This window comes from Peromyscus maniculatus, chromosome 2 (assembly GCF_049852395.1).
Source record: "Peromyscus maniculatus bairdii isolate BWxNUB_F1_BW_parent chromosome 2, HU_Pman_BW_mat_3.1, whole genome shotgun sequence".
NCBI classification, from domain to species: domain Eukaryota; kingdom Metazoa; phylum Chordata; class Mammalia; order Rodentia; family Cricetidae; genus Peromyscus; species Peromyscus maniculatus.
Window position 1 is genome coordinate 152,728,902 of NC_134853.1, and position 20,246 is coordinate 152,749,147.

Consider the following 20,246-nt stretch of genomic DNA (forward strand, 5'->3'; position numbering starts at 1 on the left):
TGAGGGGCCTGGAGGGATGGCTCAGCAGTTAAGAGCACACACTGCTCCTACAGAGGACCTCAGAGTGGTTCCCAGCACCCACGTCCACAGCTCACAATAGTCTAACTTCAGTTCCAGGGCGATCTGACACCTCTGACCTCCATGGGTGCCGGCACTCATGTGTATATCATACACACACATACACACATAATTTGAAATAAATATTTAAAAATGGGATTTGAGGAGCTCTCAGTCTATGAGACCTTTTAAATTTCTTTTGATTACATTTATTTATATTATTTATTTTGTGTGTGCATCTCATGGTGTCCATGTGGAGGTCACGGAAGAACTTTCTTGGGTACTCTCCTTCCATATATGGGTCCCAGGGCTGAAACTCCTCAGGTCATCAAGCTTAGCAGCAAGCACCTTTACTCACTGAACAACCTCAGTTGGGAGTGTTACTGAGGACACCATGGTTTTTTCTTATTTTCTTTGAGACACACAGTCCAGGCTGGCTTCAAACTTGCTCTGTAGCCAAGGATGGCTCTAAACACCTAATTCTCCTGCTTGCATCTCCTAAGTGCTGGGATTACAGGGTAAGCCACCACACCTGGCTTTTATGTTGAGTAGGATCTCACTATCTTGCACAGGCTGGCTCTAAACTTCTGGGCTCAGGCATGCTCCACTGTGCCCGGTGCACTTTAAACCTTCGACCCTAACTCTGAGTCATTTCTGGGTAGTTTCAGATTTTTGAGGCCAGATAAGGCAACAGCCCCACAGTAACTCTGCCATATGCTACAGATGAGACTCGGAGAGATTAACTGACTTCTTGGTCACATAGCTCTGAGAAGAAACAGTATCCAGAATCAGCACCAGCCCGAGTGTGGGACATGAGAACCTACTTCTCTACAGCAGTCCTCTTGTACTGACCTGCTCCGCTCCTGGTGCTGGAGGCTCTGGGTGCTGCAACCACATAAAAACAGAGATTGAGTTCAAAGTGCCCCTCAAACCAGACGTGGCCAGCACTCACCCACCATTCCATCGCGACTGGACAAAGGAGGCTGGCTGATTTTGGAATCTGGGACTCAGAAGGGGGAGATGATACTTCTGGACTCACCTGAAGCGTGGGGGTGAAAGGACTCTTACAGGATAGAGAGGAGAGAGTGTTCCGGGCCAGGAATAACGACCCAGTAGAGGTTGGCAGGAAAGACAGCCTGAGACGAGTGAGTTGATGTGACAGGAAAGGAGACAGAGTGCCTGAGGGGCTGGAGCGGCGTCTCGGCAGTCAGGAGCACTGAATGCTCTCTCCAAGGAGGCAGGTTCGATTCCCAGTGCCTACATAGTGGCTCACAACTATCTGTGACTCCAATTCCAGGGGATCGAATGCCCTTTTCTGGCCTCAAGTCGACACCAGGCACACATGAGGTACACAGACATGCCTGCAGACAAAACACTCATACACATAAAATAAAATCTTAAATTCCTTTAGAGAGATGTGAGAGGTGAAGACGACTCAGACTTATGAGTGGCATGATTGGTTAGTGTCGGCCCGGCAGGATCTAGTCACCTGGAAGATGGGTCCCTGGGGATGCCTGTCTGGGAGTCCCTTGATTACATTAGCTGATGTGGGAAGACCCATCTTAACTGTAGCGAAGCCACCAATCTCTGGGCAGGGGATCCTGAGCTGCAGACGATGCAGACAGTAAGCTTGAGCTCTGGCATGGGTTCAGGCTCTCTGCTTCCTGGCCGCAGATGTCATGTGACCAAAGGCAGCAAGCCCCTGCCGCCATGATTGCCTGACATAATGGACTGTACCCTTGAAGCCTGAGCCACAGGAAACCTGAAGTTGCTTCTGCATGTGTATTTTCCCCACAGTAACAGGCCAAGAAACTAAGATGAGTGAAAGCAGGCCGGGGTGGCTGCAAGGACTTGCCTCCAGCAGAGGAGAATGTGGGCTCAGGGAGGAGACTGGGTTAGGGGGAGAGTGTGAAGACATCCAGGTGAGGGGGACTCGGTGAAAGCTCGGGGTCCCAGAACAAGACACTGGGGGGGGGTCTTGGCAGAGCAGCCGGGGAAGCCCCACAAATGGTCCGTCCATGTACCGCTTATTCGGAGAGGTCCAAATACGATCCACTTGCTATCACCATGTTCCAGACGGCTCTTAGCCGGAGAGGCCCAGGGTGAATTTCTCCTCCGGGGATTCTTCCCACTGCAAGACTGTGGGTGACAAGACAGGTGGGGACTTTCCCCAGGACCTCAGACTCGTGTTCCACTACCCCACAACCCACGTAAGTCCACCCATTTCCATCTACGAGATCTAGGGCTTCAAATGTCCACCTTTAAATCTTCCCCCAAGCCCAGTCCCTGGAGAAAGAGACCAGCACACCATCACACCGCCCTTGGTCCGGTCCCAGCTGCATGGCTGGGCTTCAGGAGCCCCACTCACCGGTTGGCATGGGCGGGACGCTTGCTTGTCACAGAGGGTCACTTGGGCATGTAAGTAGAGTGTGTCACTATTCAAGAAGCGTGACAGAGTGAAGGCCAGTGTCACCTGTGTGGAGGCCCCATTGCTCAGGTCCTGGAGCAGCCGGCCCTGGACTGGACAGCTGCAGAGAGAGGGCCTGGCATGCATCTTTGGGACCCAGGTTTGGGGCCCAAGGGGTCAACCGCAAAGTTTGGTTTCTGTTACTTTAGCTCGTTCTCTGTAATTGTGGGTGTTGGGTCTCCTACTAAGAGCTAACTTTACATTGATTGTTTAATTTCATGCCCACAGCCATATTCTGAGGGAGACCATGCTTTTGACTGCTCCCCATTTTTTAAATGTTTATTATTTTGTTTTACGCCTGTCGGTATCTGGCTGTATGTGTGTTTGTACGCCACAGGAGTACAGTGCCTACAGAGGTCAGAACGGGGTGTTGTTCCACCCCTGGAACTGGGGTTACAGATGGTGGTAACTTCATGTGGGTGCTAGGAACCCAGCCCAGGGCCTCTGCAAGAGCAGCTACTGCTTCTAACTGCTGAGCTGTCTCTCCAGCCCCGAACTTGCTTGCCCTTTCTTTTTAAACAAGGAGCAAACGTAGGTTCAGAGAAGTTAGGTGGATCCTCAGGTTTGGAGCACAGTGTTGTTCTAGCCCGATGCTGGCCCTGGGTGGGAACCACAGACCCGCAGGAATAGAGGAAAAGCCAATTACACACAAGGAAAAATGCAGCAGTGTGTTCTGGGGCCAGACTGAGCGTAAGCAGTCCTTGGTCAGACTCTGAGCCCTCTGCCCTCCCTCTGAGCAGTGGAGGAAAGAATCCTTCATGTGATCGTTTTGTGAACGGTAAACTAATGAGTAACCCACTGTGCTTCTACAAAAACTATTGTCAATATTAATGAAATGTGATATACAAGTGAGACCCTCAATCTCCCCTCCCCTCTCATTTTGAGTCAGGATCTTAGGTATGCCCAGGATGACCTGGAATTCTCTATGTAGCTGAAGCTAGCCCTTAATTCTCAATCCCCCTGCCTCTACCTTCTGAGTGCTTAGGTTACAGGCATGCACCACCCTACCAAGTTTTTTATTTAGTTTATAATTATTTTCTTTAAATAGGGTCTTGCTGTCTTACTTGGCTAGTACCTGATACTCTAGGTAATTCCCCTGCCTCAGCCTCCCAAGTACTTGGATTTGGGGCATAGGCCACCATACCTGATACAAACAAAACCCACTCTTCTCTTAGTGTGCTCAACACCTGACACCTCCCAAGCACTTAACTGGCCTCGGTTTCTCCTTGTGTAAGATGGGAATCAAAATACAACTATGTCATAGTGTGCTATAAGATTTAAATTAACTGATAAGTGTGATGTGACTCAAACTACACCTGGCATGAAATAAATACTATTATTTATAAATAACTAAATTATTAACTGTTGTTAGCTATTGCATGTAATGTACTTCAATACACAGCATAGTATATGGCACTCTCACATGTTAATGTTATTTTTTTATTCCATCATAAGCCCTCAATAATTGTTTGAGGGAAAGAATAGAGGAAATGAATGTTGTCTATTAGCTGTGAGATCTTGAGTTTTAATTTTCCCGAGCCTCAGTTTACTCATCTGTAAAATGGGGCTGAATGCATTCACTCAACAAACATTCACCAATCCCTTTTGTCCTCCCCCATTTTGTTTGCCAGGGATACAGGAAAAAATGAGAGTCTATGCTGATGGGAACAAAAAAAAAAAAAGTACCTGCAAGAGTCACAGTCCAAGAGCTGGGTCCTGATTGGTCCTTACCTTCCCTTCACAAAATGATAGGTGGTCTTAGTCACTGTGTTGGAGAGATCGGTACTGGCAAAAACCTCATTAGCCACCAGGGCAAATCGGCCAGGGTCACTGTTGGTGGACTTGAGGACCACATAAAGGGGCATGCCCACAGGAGCTGTACTGTTCTTGAGTGGAGTGGAGAGATGAGAGTCTGTGAAGATGCTCAGGGTGATGACAGTCTCTCCCGTACTGGGGATGTGGATGGTGCTATGGCCAGAGAGGAACAAGAGTGAGCCCCTCACCAGGAAACCTCAGAGGGAAGGGGGTGGGTAAGGTACTCTATACAGCATAAGGACTTGAGATCCAGCCCCATAACCATGTTAAAAAGGCCAGGCACAATGGCGTGCTTGCGATCTTACTACTGGAGAGACAGGCAGACCCATAGGGCTTGTTAGTTGAGCAGGCTAGCCCTATTTGGTGAGTTTGAGGCCAATGGGAGACTCTGCCTCAAAGGATAAGGGAGGGACTCTGGGATACAGCTTCCACGTGGTCACCATCTGTGGTAGGATGGGACTTTACGGTGAAGTAGTATTTGGGGGTCACCCATGTTCTTTCTCAGAATAAAGTCTTTTAACTCCCGGCAGAGAGGAGAGTTTGGGTCTTGGAGAACACTTAAGAGTGTCCCCCACAATCAGGAAAAGCTTTTGCTCTCTGCACCCTGGGACAGAGGTCCAGGAGAGTCGCTCTCAGGAGCAAGGTGTGTACAGAGGAATGTGAGCAGTAGGACAGGCCTGCTACAGAGCCTCCCATAACTTCAGACTCACTCAGGTCTGGTGGCTTGGGAAACAGGCTAGAATAGAGTCAAATATATTGCCCCAAGAATCTATTTCCAAGCAAAGTCTTACTTTATAGTCCGATATAAACCTATAAAATGTTCTGATAAAAAAAAAAGCCAGGTGGTGGTGGCACACGCCTTTAATCCCAGCACTTGGGAGGCAGAGGCAGGCGGATCTCTGTGAGTTTGAGGTCAGCCTGGGCTACCAAGTAAGTTCCAGGAAAGGCGCAAAGCTACACAGAGAAACCCTGTCTCGAAAAACCAAAAAAAAAAAAAAAATGTTCTGATTAAATAAACAAATAGGGGCTGGAGAGATGGTTGTGAGGTTAAGAGCACTGGATGCTCTCCCAGAGGACCCAAGATTGATTCCCAGCACCCACATGGTATCTCACAATGGTCTGCAACTCCAGTTGCAGGGAATCCATCGCCTTCTTCTGTCCTCTGTGGGCACCAGACACACACTTGGTGCACAGACATACATGCAGGAAAAAGACTCATACACATAAAATAAAAATAATCCAAAATTAGCCGGGCGGTGGTGGCGCACGCCTTTAATCCCGGCACTCAGGAGGCAGAGGAAGGTAGCTCTCTGTGAGTTCGAGGCCAGCTTGGTCTACATAGTGAGTTCCAGGACAGCTAGGGCTATGAAGAGAGACCCTATCTCAAAAAAACAAAAGATAAATAAATAGATAAATAAGGTGGAGCATGATTAAGGAATACCAGAGGTTGTCCCCTGATCTACATACACACTCACATGCACATGGACACACATGTACATGAGCTAGCACACACTGTACAAACATGAACTAAGAAAGAGAAAAGAAAAAGATGAATCAGAAATATGGCTCAGTGGGTAAAAAGTCTCTTTCTGCCATGCCTGATGACATGAAAATAGAGACCAGACTCACGCATGTGACCCACACACATGATCAATAAGTATGAAAGAAAGAAAAGATGGCCGGGGAGGAGCAAGCCTGTTCACTTCCTCACGGAGCACATAAAAGTTGAGGTGCCACATCATAGGTCCCCAGACCTCGGCAGCTATCTGACTCCATGGCCGGTTACATAAGCAACCCATAATGCATCTCTTCCCAGAAGTATCTTGTTTCTCCCTCCGTGTAAGAGGTGCTTACATATGGTGGGCGAGCTTGAGGGCCAATTTCTCGAGAGTGTTGAGTCTTGGGCTAGATTAGAGGTAGCAATGAGAACTCAGGGGTGGCCTAGGGCCTAGCTGCAGAGACAGCTGACTGGACCTAACTCACGGAATGGAGGTCTCCTGGTAGGAGACAGGCCTGCTGACATTCACCACCAGGGGGTATGCGCAGCTGAAGTGGAGCTCTCTGAAGCCAGTGCTGGGAGAGCCAGGGAGAGCCTGTTGAAGATGCACGTCCAGAGAGTGCAGGGCATGGCTGACGTTGGTCTAGAAAAGAGAGGTAGGGGAGCAGACATTACCCACAAGTCCCTGGGGCGAACACCTTCTCCCATCCTCTCTGGCAACAAGGTGTTTGTTTAATAAAAGCAGTAGCTGAGGTTCTTGGATCTTGGTTCTGTGGCTTGAACACAGCTCTCCCTTATGGGCCCCACTTATAAAAGAGTAAAATAAGGCTCAGAGAGGCTAAAGGACATCCAAAGCAAGCGACTGACAGACTGACTCTAGGGCCCATCACTTTAACCCCCATGCCGTGGTTCTAAGATTCTTTTCTTGAGATGGGGCCTCATGTAGACTAGGCTGGTTTTTGTGACTATGTAGCTGAGGATGGTCTTGAACCCCTGACCTGCCTGGTTCCCCCTCCCAGTGCCAAGGTTAACAGCTTGTGTCACAGTGCCCAATTTATACAGTGCTGGGGACTGAACCGAGAGTCGCCAACGGAGGTTCTTACTCCATGGTTCTTAAATGTTAATAGTTATTTTATCTTACTTTATTTTCAAACAGGGAGCCGTATAGCCCAAACTAGTCTCCAACTATGTAACCAAGGATGGCCTTGAACCCTCTCCTGCCTCTGCTTCCCGAGTGCTGAGCTTATCTGCACGCACCACCACATCTGGGCTGTTTTTCTTTTTGGTGTGGTAGTGTGGTTGTTGTTTTGAGAGAACATTTTAAAGGCTTATTTTATTTTGAAAACCATGCACATGTGTGTATCTCTCTACCGGCATGTGCTTGACAGTGCAGGTCCCTGAAGAGGACAGAAGAGGGCAACATGTTCTCTGAAGCTGGATTTTAAACAGCTGTGAGCTGCTGGCGCTGGTGTTGGAAGAGCTCAGGTTCTCTGTAATGTGGACTCTTAACTGCTGAACCATCTCTCCGGCCCAGGGAGAGCGTTTGCTCCATAGCCCAGGCTATCCTGAGACTTGCAATCCTCTTGCCTCAGCTTTCTGAATTCTGGGATTATAGGTGTCAGTTTGCATCTTGGAATCTCTTGGGAAAGAAGTAGGATCATTGAGCTGTTAAGAATTCTAAGTCTGAGCCGGGCGGTGGTGGCGCACGCCTTTAATCCCAGCACTCGGGAGGCAGAGCCAGGCGGATCTTTGTGAGTTCGAGGCCAGCCTGGAGTTCCAGGAAAGGCGCAAAGCTACACAGAGAAACCCTGTCTCAAAAAACCAAAAAAAAAAAAAAAAAAAAAAAAAAAAAGAATTCTAAGTCTGGGGGCTGGAGAGATGGCTCAGCAGTTAAGAGCACTGACTGCTCTTCCAGAGGGTCCAGGTTCAGTTCCCAGCAGCCACATGGCAGCTCACACTGTCTGTAACTCCAGTTCCAGGGGACCTGACACTCTCACACAGACGTACAGGCAGGCAAAATACCAATGCACATAAAATAAATTATTAAAAAAAAAAGAATTCTAAGTCTGGCTGGCTGGTGGTGGCGCACAACTTTAATTCCAGCACTCTGGAGGCAGAGGCAAGTGGATCTCTGTGAGGTCAAGGCCAGCCTGGTCTACAGAGCCAAGGCTATACAATGAAACACTGTCTTGAAAAACCAAAAGGAAGAAAAGAAGGAAGGAAGAATTCTAAGTCTGAGTTAGGTGTAATGATATATGTCTTAAATCTCATCACTGGGGAGGCAGAGGCCAACCTGGTCTACATAGAGAGTTCCAGGATACCTAGGGCCAAAAAAAAAAAAAAAAAAAAATGTTCTAAGTCTGGACAGGGTGTGGTGGCACACACTCTTAGTTCCAGCACTGGGAGGCAGAGGTAGGTAGATCTCTGTGAGTTTCAGCCAGCCTGGTCTACAGAGTGAGTTCTGTACCAGCCAAGGCTACATAGTGAGACTGTCTCTAAATAAATAAATAAATTTTGAAAAAGAATTCCAGCTTCTAGGACTGGGAATGTATCTCAATTTTAGAGTGTTTGCCTAGCACACATTAAGTCTCCCTAGCACTGGAAAGAAAGAAAGAGAGAGACAGAGAGAGAAAGAAAGAGGAGAAAGAGATGAGTTCTGACCAAGAGATCTGGGGCTTTAGGCACACTGTTGTTATTTGCGGGCATTCTATTATTTATGTGAGTTATGATTTGCTTATAAAACTAGTCTCTGTATGCTGGTGCAAGCATGCAATCCCAGGATTCACGAGGCTGAGGCAGAAGGATTACCTCAAGTTCATACTGCAATTTGAGAAAATCCCTTAACTTCTATGAGCCATGGATTACTTGTCTTAATGAGAGCCTCTCAAGATTAGAACCATTAAAAATGAATTGAGAGCCGGGCGGTGGTGGCGCACGCCTTTAATCCCAGCACTCGGGAGGCAGAGCCAGGCGGATCTCTGTGAGTTCGAGGCCAGCCTGGGCTACCAAGTGAGCTCCAGGAAAGGCGCAAAGCTACGCAGAGAAACCCTGTCTCGAAAAACCAAAAAAAAAAAAAAAAGAATTGATAGGCATGGCATTTGGCCAGAAATCAATAAATAACTGTTTGTGGTTGTTATTTTACAGTGTTTCATGGCTGACGGTTTGGGAACCTATACCCTAATCCAGCAAACACAGCACGTGTAAAGGTATCCCCATTCTGGGGACAGCTTGGTTGGCCCTTTTCTTCAACAAGATGGTGCTTTGAGTCCACCCAAGTCAAGAGTTACCCAGCCTCTCCCGTCCCAGTCCCGCCCCCAAGCTTCTTAGCCCCGCCCCATAGCTTCCCAGTCCCGCCCCCAAGCTTCTTAGCCCCGCCCCATAGCTTCCCAGTTCTGCCCCCAAGCTTCTTAGCCCCGCCCCATAGCTTCCCAGTTCCGCCCCCAAGCTTCTTAGCCCCGCCCCATAGCTTCCCAGTCCCGCCCCCACAGCTTTCCCCTTTCCCTTGTGGGTCAGCTTACAGAGATGTGGAGTCCACAAGTTCCTTCCTTCTTCTCCAACTGAAAGACCTGGACCCGGCGACCCTCTTCTATGGTATTGATACTGAAACACCTGGAGAAGGCATCGTCCTTCAGGACCCAGTGGTGAGTCTTCAGGAAGCAGCTCCTCAGAGCCACCTCAATGTCTTGTGGTCTGCAGCGCAGGGTCCCTATATCCCTGGATAGTTCTGCAGGGAAACAAGAGTCAGGGGCAGGGTCTCCTGAGGAACCTGGGATGATGCCATGAGAAGGAATACTATTTCTCAGGCGGGTGAAGATGAGAGGCAATATTGGTCCAACTCATAAAGACTCCCTCAAACACAGCTAGCAAAATGGCTCAGTAGGCAAAGGATTGTGGTGGAGACCTGAGTTCAATTCCCAGATCCTCCATTAAGGCGGAAGGAAAGAACTGACTTCACAAAGTTGTCCTCTGACCTCCACATGTACACCATGGTTTGTGGGCCCCTTGATACACACACACACACACACACACACACACACACACACACACCATGCACACACAATAGTTGTAAAAATTGTAAACATATCTGGGTATGGTAGTGCATGTCTTTTATCCCAGCACTCAGGAGACAGAGGCAGGAGGAATTCCGTGAGTTTGAGGCCAACCTGGTCTGCAGAATGAGTTCAAGGACAGCCAGGACTACATAGAAAAACCCTTCTCAAAACACACACACACACACACACACACACACACACACACACACACACACATATATATATATATATATATATATATATATATATATATATATATATATATACAGATTCTCACACAAGTGGATCCCAAGGGCCATCCCTTGTGTTTTGGGATCCTGATTCCTGGCCCTCACAGGGGCTTCGAGTCTCTTCTCCAGGTATTACTACCCGGGTCTCAGAGCTCTTGTGGGGGCTGGGAATGCAGCTTCATTGGCAGAGATCCCGCCTGGCATAATTTGGTCCCCATGTCACATAGATAGGGCATGACGGCAGATGCCTATAATCCCAGAATTTAGGAGGCAGAAGCAGGAGGATCAGGAGCTGAAGCGCATCTTCAATGACCAGAGCGTTCTGGACTAAGAGACCTTGACTCAACAACCAAGTTTGGAAGGTGAGGCTGCTGTCTCGGAGCCAGGTGGACTGAGAGTTGGGCCAGTGGATAGAGGACTAGAAGAAGTCCAGAGGCAGAGCCGGAAAGGTGAGGAGAAGAAAAGAAGGAGGTGTCCTGCCACACTCTTCAACTTTAAGTCCCCAGGGAACCAAGGAAGCCTGCCCTGGGCCTCAATGAAACAGCTTTACTTTGGTGAAGGCAACTGGTGTCTCTAATTTGTCTGGCAAGATTGGGTTTTTGAGGGGTTAATTTGTTTATTCTCCATTTTTTCTCTCATTCCAAGCTGGAAACTAGACACTGGTGTGTGTGTGTGTGTGTGTGTGTGTGTGTGTGTGTGTGTGTGTGTGTGTGTGTACAAAGCCGGGCATGCCATACATGCATGCAATCCCCATTAGTATCTGGACAGTAGTTCAAGTCCTGGGCGCTGGGGCTGGAGCTGGGGCTGGGACAGGATGGACCCTGTCATCTGCTCAGCCACCTCTGGATCGACTCATCCCATACTCATGTCTCACCATCTCCTTTGGTCAGGGTTCCTCTGGGCCTTCTCAGAGTTCCATGACCTCACTAGCCCCTGCCACTGTTTATCTGGTTTGTTCATATGTGTGATTCATGTTATTTACATGCATGCACATAAAATTAAAATAAAGGAGAAAGTGAAGAAGAAGCGAAAGAGGAAGAAGAAGATGAGGAGGAAGAGAAGGAAGAAGACGAGGAGGAAGAAGAAGAGGAAGCAACAGCAGCAGCAGTAGACTTCCTAGAATGATTATTCAGACTTACCCAGGTGGGAATAGTAGCTACCATTGCACATACAACCTCTGGTGCTGTCCGGATACTCATCCAAAGCACAGGCACCACCATCCACACCACTACTCTGGCTAGAGTTTGGGGGTGCTGGATTGGTCCCAGTCATAGTGGAGGATTTGGTTGTCTCTGAGGACCTAAGAATAATAGCTGTGGTTGTGGGGGTTGTTGCTGGGGATGGGGGTACAGTTTCAGTGTCCTTTTCCTGAATCTCAGTTGTTGCTGTGTCTAGAACAGTGGTCCCCAGGGTGGTGGCTGTGGATGGTGAAGAGGTGGTTGTAACTGTCATAGCTGTCATGGATAAAGGTTTGTTTGTGTCGCTGACAGTGTCCAGTGTGGATGAGGGTGGAGTTAAAGCTGACTTCTCAGGAACAGAGGGTGTCCTGGTTCCAGATGATGAGATAGCATCCTCTGGGGTGCTTAATGCCATTGAAGGTGTTGTCAGGGTCCTATTTGTGTCTCCGAGGCTTGGGGACACTGATGATCCCATTCCAGTGTTGTTGGACTTTGGTGGTGATGTGGTTGTCTCTGGAGTCATGCTAACATCAGAGGCCGTCTGTGCTGGCTGGGAAGGTGTCTGTATGACTGTGCTGTGGTGTGTGTCTGGTGGCTTGCTGGTTGTGGGGGTTGTTGCTGGGAATGGGGGTACAGTTGCAGTGTCCTTTTCCTGAATCTCAGTTGTTGCTGTGTCTAGAACAGAGGTCCCCGGGGTGGTGGCTGTGGATGGTGAAGAGGTGATTGTAACTGTCATAGTTGTCATGGATAAAGGTTTGTTTGTGTCACTGACAGTGTCCAGTGTGGATGAGGGTGGAGTTAAAGCTGACTTCTCAGGAACAGAGGGTGTCCCGGTTCCAGATGATGGGATAGCATCCTCTGGGGTGCTTAATGCCATTGAAGGTGTTGTCAGGGTCCTATCTGTGTCCCCGGGGCTTGGGGACACTGATGATCCCATTCCGGTGTTGTTGGACTTTGGTGGTGATGTGGTTGTCTCTGGAGTCATGCTAACATCAGAGGCCGTCTGTGCTGGCTGGGAAGGTGTCTGTGTGACTGTGCTGTGGTGTGTGTCTGGTGGCTTGCTGGCTGTGGGGGTTGTTGCTGAGGATGGGGGTACAGTTGCAGTGTCCTTTTCCTGAATCTCAGTTGTTGCTGTGTCTAGAACAGTGGTCTCCAGGGTGGTGGCTGTGGATGGTGAAGAGGTGATTGTAACTGTCATAGATAAAGGTTTGTTTGTGTCACTGACAGTGTCCAGTGTGGATGAGGGTGGAGTTTGACTCAGTTGTGGGGTCTCAGCTGAAGTGGCCAAGCTGAATAAAACTGTGGTTTGGGGTGTTCCTATCAATTCCTTTACTGTAGAGGTCACCGTGGAATCTGACAGTGACATGTCATTAGTGATTGTCATGACAGGTGTGTGTACCGTTGGTGTCATCTCCTCAGTGGGCCCTGTTATACTTCTGCTCTGGGGTGCTGCTGGAAGAGTAGATGATGTCATCTGATCTTGGGACTTAGATGTGGATGTTTTGGTCATTGAGGGACTGTTGGGTTCTTCTTTGGAGTTTGGGCCTTTCATATTGTGAGGCAGACTTGAACTTGTAGATGGGCAGGACAGTTTTCCATTAAGCAGAGGACCACTTGTGGAGGATGAGTCTGAGGCTAGCACCCAGACTGAAGCTCTGCCTGTAAAAATGACAACAGCAATAAAAATAAAGTCACCCACCTGCCGTTCCTTCCTCTTCTCCGATGCCCAGGCTCCTAGTCTCCTGCTGAGGAGATCTAATAACAATAACGGCAACAGCATGGGGAGTGTCCACATCAGGCTCACCCTCGCCATGTGCCAGCTCTACCCCTGATGGCGTTCCGATGCTGGCTGGAGAGTCTACCGCTGCCGCCTTCCCAAGTGCCTTCTAAACTCTGTCTAGCTCTCACTCATCAAAGAAGCATTTGATGCAGCAGATGGACACCATTCCAGAAAGCCACAACTGGTCAAACTGCAGAGAAGTGGCCTTGGAGTGCCCGCTCCCAGTTGGTGCATCTGTAACACACCCCCTTCACCCAAGGTTCCGAGAGGTGGGTGGGAAGACCTTTAAGTGCCGGACGACTAAGATGTCTGCTCCGAGACAGCGCCTTCCAAAAAGCAGAAAGAGCACACAGAGTGAATGAGCAGAGGCCTGGGAGGAGCTGGGGAAAGGGGAGGGGATGGATTAAATTCTCAAAGACTTAAGAAAACTATTACTTTTTTAAAAACTGCTTCATGCCAGAGAAGAGAGAGTTTGTAACTCTGCAGGGCACTGTCTCATTCTGTTAACATCTGCTCTAGGGTGGGTGAGAATCCAGTTAGCAAAAAATGGAAACCAATTATGCTTTATTTTTCCAGTGCTGGGGCTCAAGTTCAAGGCCTTGTGTACATTGGGTGAGTGCTTTTCTTTCTTTTTTTTTTGGTTGAGATAGAGTCTCACTAGGAATCCCTATCCTGTAACCTGAACTGGCCTGGGATCTGTGGCCACCCTCTTGCCTCTGCCTCCTAAATTCTGGGGTTATAAGTACTTGGCACCATGCCCAGCTTTATTGGTTGCTGTTCTCTCTTTTTTTTTTTTTTTTTTTTTTTTTTGAGATAGGGTTTCTCTGTGTAGCTTTGCGCCTTTCCTGGATTTCACTCTGTAGCCCAGGCTGGCCTCGAACTCACAGAGATCCGCCTGCCTCTGCCTCCCGAGTGCTGGGATTAAAGGCGTGCGCAACCACACCACCGAGCAGGTTGTTCTTATAGCTTGAACTCACCTCCAACTTTCCCTACATAACCGAGGGTGACCTTGAACTTTTTGTTCCGCCAGCCTCCACCCTCCCAGTTCTGAGATTATCAGTGGGTGCCAATCACACATCTTGCTTTATTTTCTTATTTTAATTATTTATTTTTAAAAAAACTTACTCAGTGTGTGTGTGTATGTGTGTGGGTGCCCCTGCACATGCGTGCCGTAGTGAGCATGTGGATGTCAGAAGGACACCTTGCAGGAGCTGGTCCCCTCCCCCTAACGTATGTACATGGGCTCTTGGGTTTGAACTCAGGTTATCAGGCTAGGCGGCAATGATTTATCCACTGAACCATCTCCCCAGCCAACTCCTACTTTGTATTTAGTTATTTATTTATGTATCATTTGAGACAGGGTCTCTCTATGTAGCCCTGGCTGGCTTTAAACTCTCTATGTAGACCAGGCTGAGCCTCAAACTCATAGAAATCCACCCACCCCTGCCTCCTGAGTGCTGGGATGGAAGTTGTGTGTCACCACACCTGACTTTTGTGTGTATGTATTGGTGTTTTCCTATATGTATCTGTACCATGTGTGTGCCATGCCCTCGGAAACGAGAAAGGGGCATTGGAACTGGAGATACAGAGTTGTGAGCCACCATGTGGGTGCTGGGAACCAAATCCGGGTCTTCTCCAAGAACAGCAGTGATCTATGGCTGAGCTGTCTCTCCAGCCCTACTTTGTGCTATTTTGTGCTAGATTTATTTCCTTACTTAATGTATAAGTGTGTTTTGCCTGCCTATGTGTTTGTGCAACACATGTGTGCCTGGCTGGTGCCCTTGGAGGTCAAAAGGGGGTGTCAGCTCCCCTGAGACTAGAGATACAGGCAGCCGTGGGTGCTAGGAACTGAACCCAGGTCCTCTGGAAGAGCAGCCCCCATGTTTATAACCACTGAGCCATCTCTCCAGCCTCATTCTCCAGCCCTGCTGTGTTTTTGTTGTTGTTGTTGTTGTTGTTTGTTTTTAGATTTTTGTTTGTTTGTTTCATGTGTATAGATGTTTTGCTTGCATGCACCGTGTACATGTCTGGTGCCCATGGAGACCAGAAAAGGATGTTGGATCACCTGAACTGAAGTTACAGATGTTTGTGAACCACCAAGTGGATGCTGAGAATCAAACTCAGGTCCTTTACAAGAGCAGCCAGTGCTCTAAACTGCTAAGCCATCTCTTTAGCCTCGTATTTTGTATTCAGGGCTAGCCTTGAACTCACTGTGAGCCCAGGGTGGCCTTAAATTCCCAATTGTCTCACTCAACTCCTTCTTTTGCTCTTATGTATTTTAGGCTGGCCAGACCTTGAACTCCTGATCATCCTGCATCTACCTCCTGAGTGCCCCCCAAGACTGGCTTTTGTTGTTTGATTTCCTGGTGCCTTGTTTGAACTTAGTTAAACTAGTGTGTTGTGTAATATTTGTTTGTGTTCTGACAACTAAAGCCTACCTTGAGATCAGAGGGTGGAGCTAGCTACTAGTTAATCATAGACACCAGGCATGATGGCACATATCTTTAATCCCAGCACTTGGGAGGCTCGCGCCTTTGATCCCAGCACAATCAGGAGGTGGAGACAGGATATCGGGTCCATTTGGTCTGAGGATTCATAGAGGTAAGAAGTCTCTAGTGGCTGCTGCTCTGCTTCTCTGATCTTTCAGGTTATTACCCCAATATCTCACTCCTGGTTTTAACTGATAAGACTAATTAGGATCACATTTCACTAGTGGCTCAGTGGTTAAGAGCACTGGTTACTTTTACAAAACATCTAAATTCAGTTCCAAACACCTGCATGGTGGTTCACAACCATCTATAACTCTAGTTATAGGAGAGCTGACACCCTCTTCTGAATTCTAAGGGCACCAGGCACACATGTGTACATACATACATACCTTCAGGCAAACACTCATACACATTAAATAAATAAATAAATCTAAAACTAAAGTAACATGGGGGTTGGGGAGACAGTTTAGCCATGAAGAGCACTTTCTGTTCTTGCAGAAGACTTGGATTTTGGTTTTCAGTACTCGTGTGGTGGCTCACAACTGTCTGGAGCTCCAGTTCCAGAAGATCTGATGTCCTCTCCTGGCCTCCAAGGGTGCCAGGCACTCATGTGGTGCACAGACATTCATTCATGCAAAATATCCACCCCCACACAATTCAAAACAAAAATGAGATCTAAACTAAATAAAGGTACAACAGTGTTGTGCACCATAATAAAATGAAAGCAGGCTGGGGACACAGGTCAATCAATGGTAGAAAGTTTTTTGTTTGTTTATTTGTTTTGTGCAACCTTGAGGCCTTGGCTTCAATCCTTAGGACCATAATACACCAGTGGTTCTCAACCTTCCTAAGACTGTGAGCCTCTAACATAAAATTATTTTCATTCCTACTTCATACTTGTAATTTTGTTATTGTTATGAATCATAATGTAAATATCAGTGTTTTCTGATGGTCTTAGGTGGCCCCTGTGAAGGGTTGTTTGTCCCTCTAAGGGGTCATGACCCATGAGTTCAGAATGCTAACATACACAAAAAGCCAGATGTGGTAGCAGATGCCGGTGATCTGGTGCCTGGGAAGCAGAAGAGAAGTACCTTGCAGCAAGTTAGACTCAGCCAGGGCTACATAGAGAGACCCTGTGTCAAAAAACAAAAAACAACCAAACCCCCAACTACCTATGCTGAGAACATGGTATACGCCTTCAATACCAGCATGGGGAGGTAGAGGCAAGCAGATCTCTGTAAGTTCAAGGCCAGCCTGATCTACATAGGGACCCTGTCTCAAACAAACAAAGCAAAACCTCCAACAATTTTACTTCTTAAAATTTTTTTTTCAAAGCAGCATTGGTAAGATGGTTTATCAGGTAAAGGTGCTTGTCACATAGAGCCGGCTACCTGAGTTTAATTCCTGGATCCCAGTCGAAGAGTCACTCCTGAAGTTTGTTATCTGACTTCCATCACCGTGGTGCACTCCCTCCCACCCTAACACACACACACACACACACACACACACACACACACACACACACACACACGGTGGGGAATGAATGATAACGATAGTAATAACAATATTTTTTAAAAAGCATATCACCTGATAAACTTCCATAACTGAGCCATGGTGCTCTCTCTCTCTCTCTCTCTCTCTCTCTCTCTCACACACACACACACACACACACACACACACACACACACACACACACACACACTGATAATAAAAATAAACTTGTTTGAAAGCACTGGGGGCTACGGATGCTCTTGACATCTTTCACCCGCTGTTTTATTTCTACATACCAGATCATGGAAACTAAGGCTGAAACAGGTCAAAGGCCACACCCCCCAAGGAAATGGTGATGCTGCACTTGACACTAGACCACCAGCCCCCTCAGTCTGTTTTCTCAACTGAACGGTGAAGCCTTTCAAAAACATCACTTGATTTCCAAGGCTGAGCTAGCCGCTCTCCCTTGGGAGGAAAGCCCTCACACATACACTGAACTGGGTCCCCAGGAAACCTTGTTCTTTCCCCTGGGCAATGGGCAGAAACAGGCCTTCACCTGATGCCCTGCTCTAGATTCCTAGCAGAGGGCTGATTCAGAGGATGGATGGGAGGTGACCTAGCATGGCCGAAGCATTCCTTCCCATCAGTCATGCTGAAGAGTCACTGGCCTTGGCCTGACCCCCTCGCCTGCTTGTGTCCGTCCCTCCTGTACGCTAACGTCTTCCTCCTGTACAGAGCTGCGGGGTCATAATAGGGTGACAGCCGCCTGGAACGCTTGCAAAGAATAGGGAGGCTTGGGATGGGGACTGGTTCTAGTATTGATTTCTTGTGTGACCCTGTGGAAGCCCATCCCTTGCTCTGTTCTCCATGTCCCACTCAGTATAGTGAGATACTTGGGCTCATTATTAGAGGAGGCACAAAAGCCCAGGCTAACAGGGCAGGTGGCCTGTTTTTATTTGCAAGGAGGGTTAGCTCCATCGGCTTGGACAGCATGCTTTATTTTCTTTTTTCTTTTGGATTGTTTGAGACAGGGTAGTCAAGGCTAACCTTGAAATCCAGATCCTCCCCTTCCCCAGGGCTGGGATCACAGGCATGTGCTACCACACCTGATCTGACTTTATTCTTTTTCTAAGTGGTCAACCAGTCGCTCTGCCCCTCTGCATCCATCTTTCCCCTCTGGTTTATCATGCCGAGCTGCCTTTCTGCGATCTGCGCGGCTCCATGCCGTCTTTCGGTTGGCTGGTTTACTTCTGTATCACTGCTAACACAGCATCAGCCTACTGCCTCTTTAAAGGAAGTGTCAGTACTTGGTAGGCTACGTCTCCCCTCACCTCTACCCCTAGTCTCCCATTCTGTCCTTCAAAAACTTGAGGGGGTGGTGGGAGGGCTGGAGCGATAGCTCACAGTTAAGAGCACTTTCTGCTCTTCCAGTGGACCCAACTGCCATTCCTAATGCCCATGCTGCATGGCTGACAATGGCCTGTAACTCTGGCTCCAGGGGCTCTGACACTTTGGGAAGAGTTTGGGCTTTCAGTGGGCTGAGGGCCCAGGGCTTTGGACCCTGCCACCTCCCCTACACTTCCCTCTTCTCTCTACGGTCTGATGCCTGGCCCTTCCACCTCCTTGGGGCTGGGGTTACAAGCATGCGCCACCACACTTGACCTGACTTCATGCTTTCTCCAAGGGGTCAAGCTCTTCAGGCTACACACACACACACACACACACACACACACACACACACACACACACCACGACACACAATATTGTGGATGTTATTGGCCTTTTTTCTTTCATGTTTTTATTACTTTTTTTCCTTTTTGGATTCTTTTGAGACTGTAGCCTAGGCGGACCTTGAGTTTCTGATCCTCCTGCCTCCACTCCCCAAGTGCTGGGGTTACAGGTCTGTGCTACCAAAGTCAGCTTCCTTCTGTCCTTCCATAAGAACAGGAGTCAGTTTTAGACTACAAGCCCTGATTGAGATTTTAGTTGGAAATAGGCTGAAATTTCAAATTTGGTGAAAATCTTCCTGGTCATTGAGATTCCCTGCTTTTAGCAATGGAGTGTGACCTAGACTCTGGAGTCAGACCTGGGGACAATCCCTACTGTGTGATTGGGAGGACACGGAAATCCACACGTGACTCTGAGCCCCGGTTTCTAGCACTACAAAGCTAACAATGCCTACTTCCCTGTGACCCTGGGCATCTTAAGGCAACGGATGCCTTCACAGAGTGCTTGGCACAGGCGGGCAGGCCTGGCGTGGAACCTGCTGCTGGAGTCATTGCTCTCCTACCTCGCTGCTGCTTCTACCACACTTACTAAAGTGTGCTTCTTCCTTGCTTTATCAAAGAGGCTCCTGTCCCTGGTCAAAGTCATAGCCCTGGGGAGCTGCTGACACACAGCGTCTTTCGTGTACCTTCCCTCATACTGACCTAGGAACTCACAACCCAGAATGCCTTCCTTGCTCAAACTGTGAGGCATCAGACTGCTGATCTTGTTAGAGAAGGGCAAAGCCCCAAGGTGGGAACACCTGAGGCCTCAGCCTGCTGAAAGCCCAAACTATTAACCCGCCACACATGGGAAGGATAGACAGAAAGACAGACGAGCAGACAAATGAGACGGAGCAGGCAGGCAGGCAAAGATAGCGCTCTGGAAGGGATGCATGAGGCTAGAGGGGCAGAGGTCATTCTCTCTTTAAAACTCCCTGGTGCCTCTACCCCATACCCTGTAGACAGCTGAAGGGGGGGTAGTTAGGGAGTGGCCGAGCTTCCCTTAGCGACCGGAGAGAAATCCAGGTATTACCTGGGTTTCTGAGCATTTTCTTCATCTCTCAGCCAGTCAGAAAAGCAGCCACACGGGGAGGGCAGAAAGGGTGTTGGGTACTCACTGGGCAGGTTGAAGGCTCTGTCCCTACTTAGGAGCAGCAGCAGCAGCAGCAGCCAGTGGCTGCCCATGCCTGTGCTGATGGGTGTTAGGAAGGAGCTCTGGCCCGAACACAGGGACAGACTGCAGGACAGCATGGTACCCTGGTCACCAGTGCCACCGCTCTGCCTGCCGAGCACTCTACCCACTCTGTTGTCCTCACTCCCTGTGGGCCTCAGGGGGCTTTTTAGAGTCAGAGCCAATACTGATGCGGAGTCAGGGGCGGGGTGGGGTGGGGGGAGGCAGTGTTTCCCATCAGCTGCAATCAGA

The 20,246-nt window shown here is 48.5% G+C and overlaps 1 protein-coding gene across 1 annotated transcript; it reads right to left on the bottom strand.

Moving 5' to 3' along the window:
- Positions 1–258: 258 nt before the first annotated feature.
- Positions 259–12,723, bottom strand: LOC102927901 (uncharacterized). The gene is made up of 7 exons (XM_076563578.1): positions 11,259–12,723; positions 9,356–9,561; positions 6,323–6,480; positions 4,256–4,492; positions 2,426–2,585; positions 2,082–2,196; positions 259–942 (listed from the first exon to the last, which is right to left on the bottom strand). The coding sequence occupies exons 1-7, from the start codon at positions 12,706–12,708 to the stop codon at positions 878–880; spliced, it is 2,391 nt and encodes a 796-aa protein (XP_076419693.1). The 5' UTR covers positions 12,709–12,723; the 3' UTR covers positions 259–877.
- Between the last annotated feature and the right edge of the window lie 7,523 nt (positions 12,724–20,246).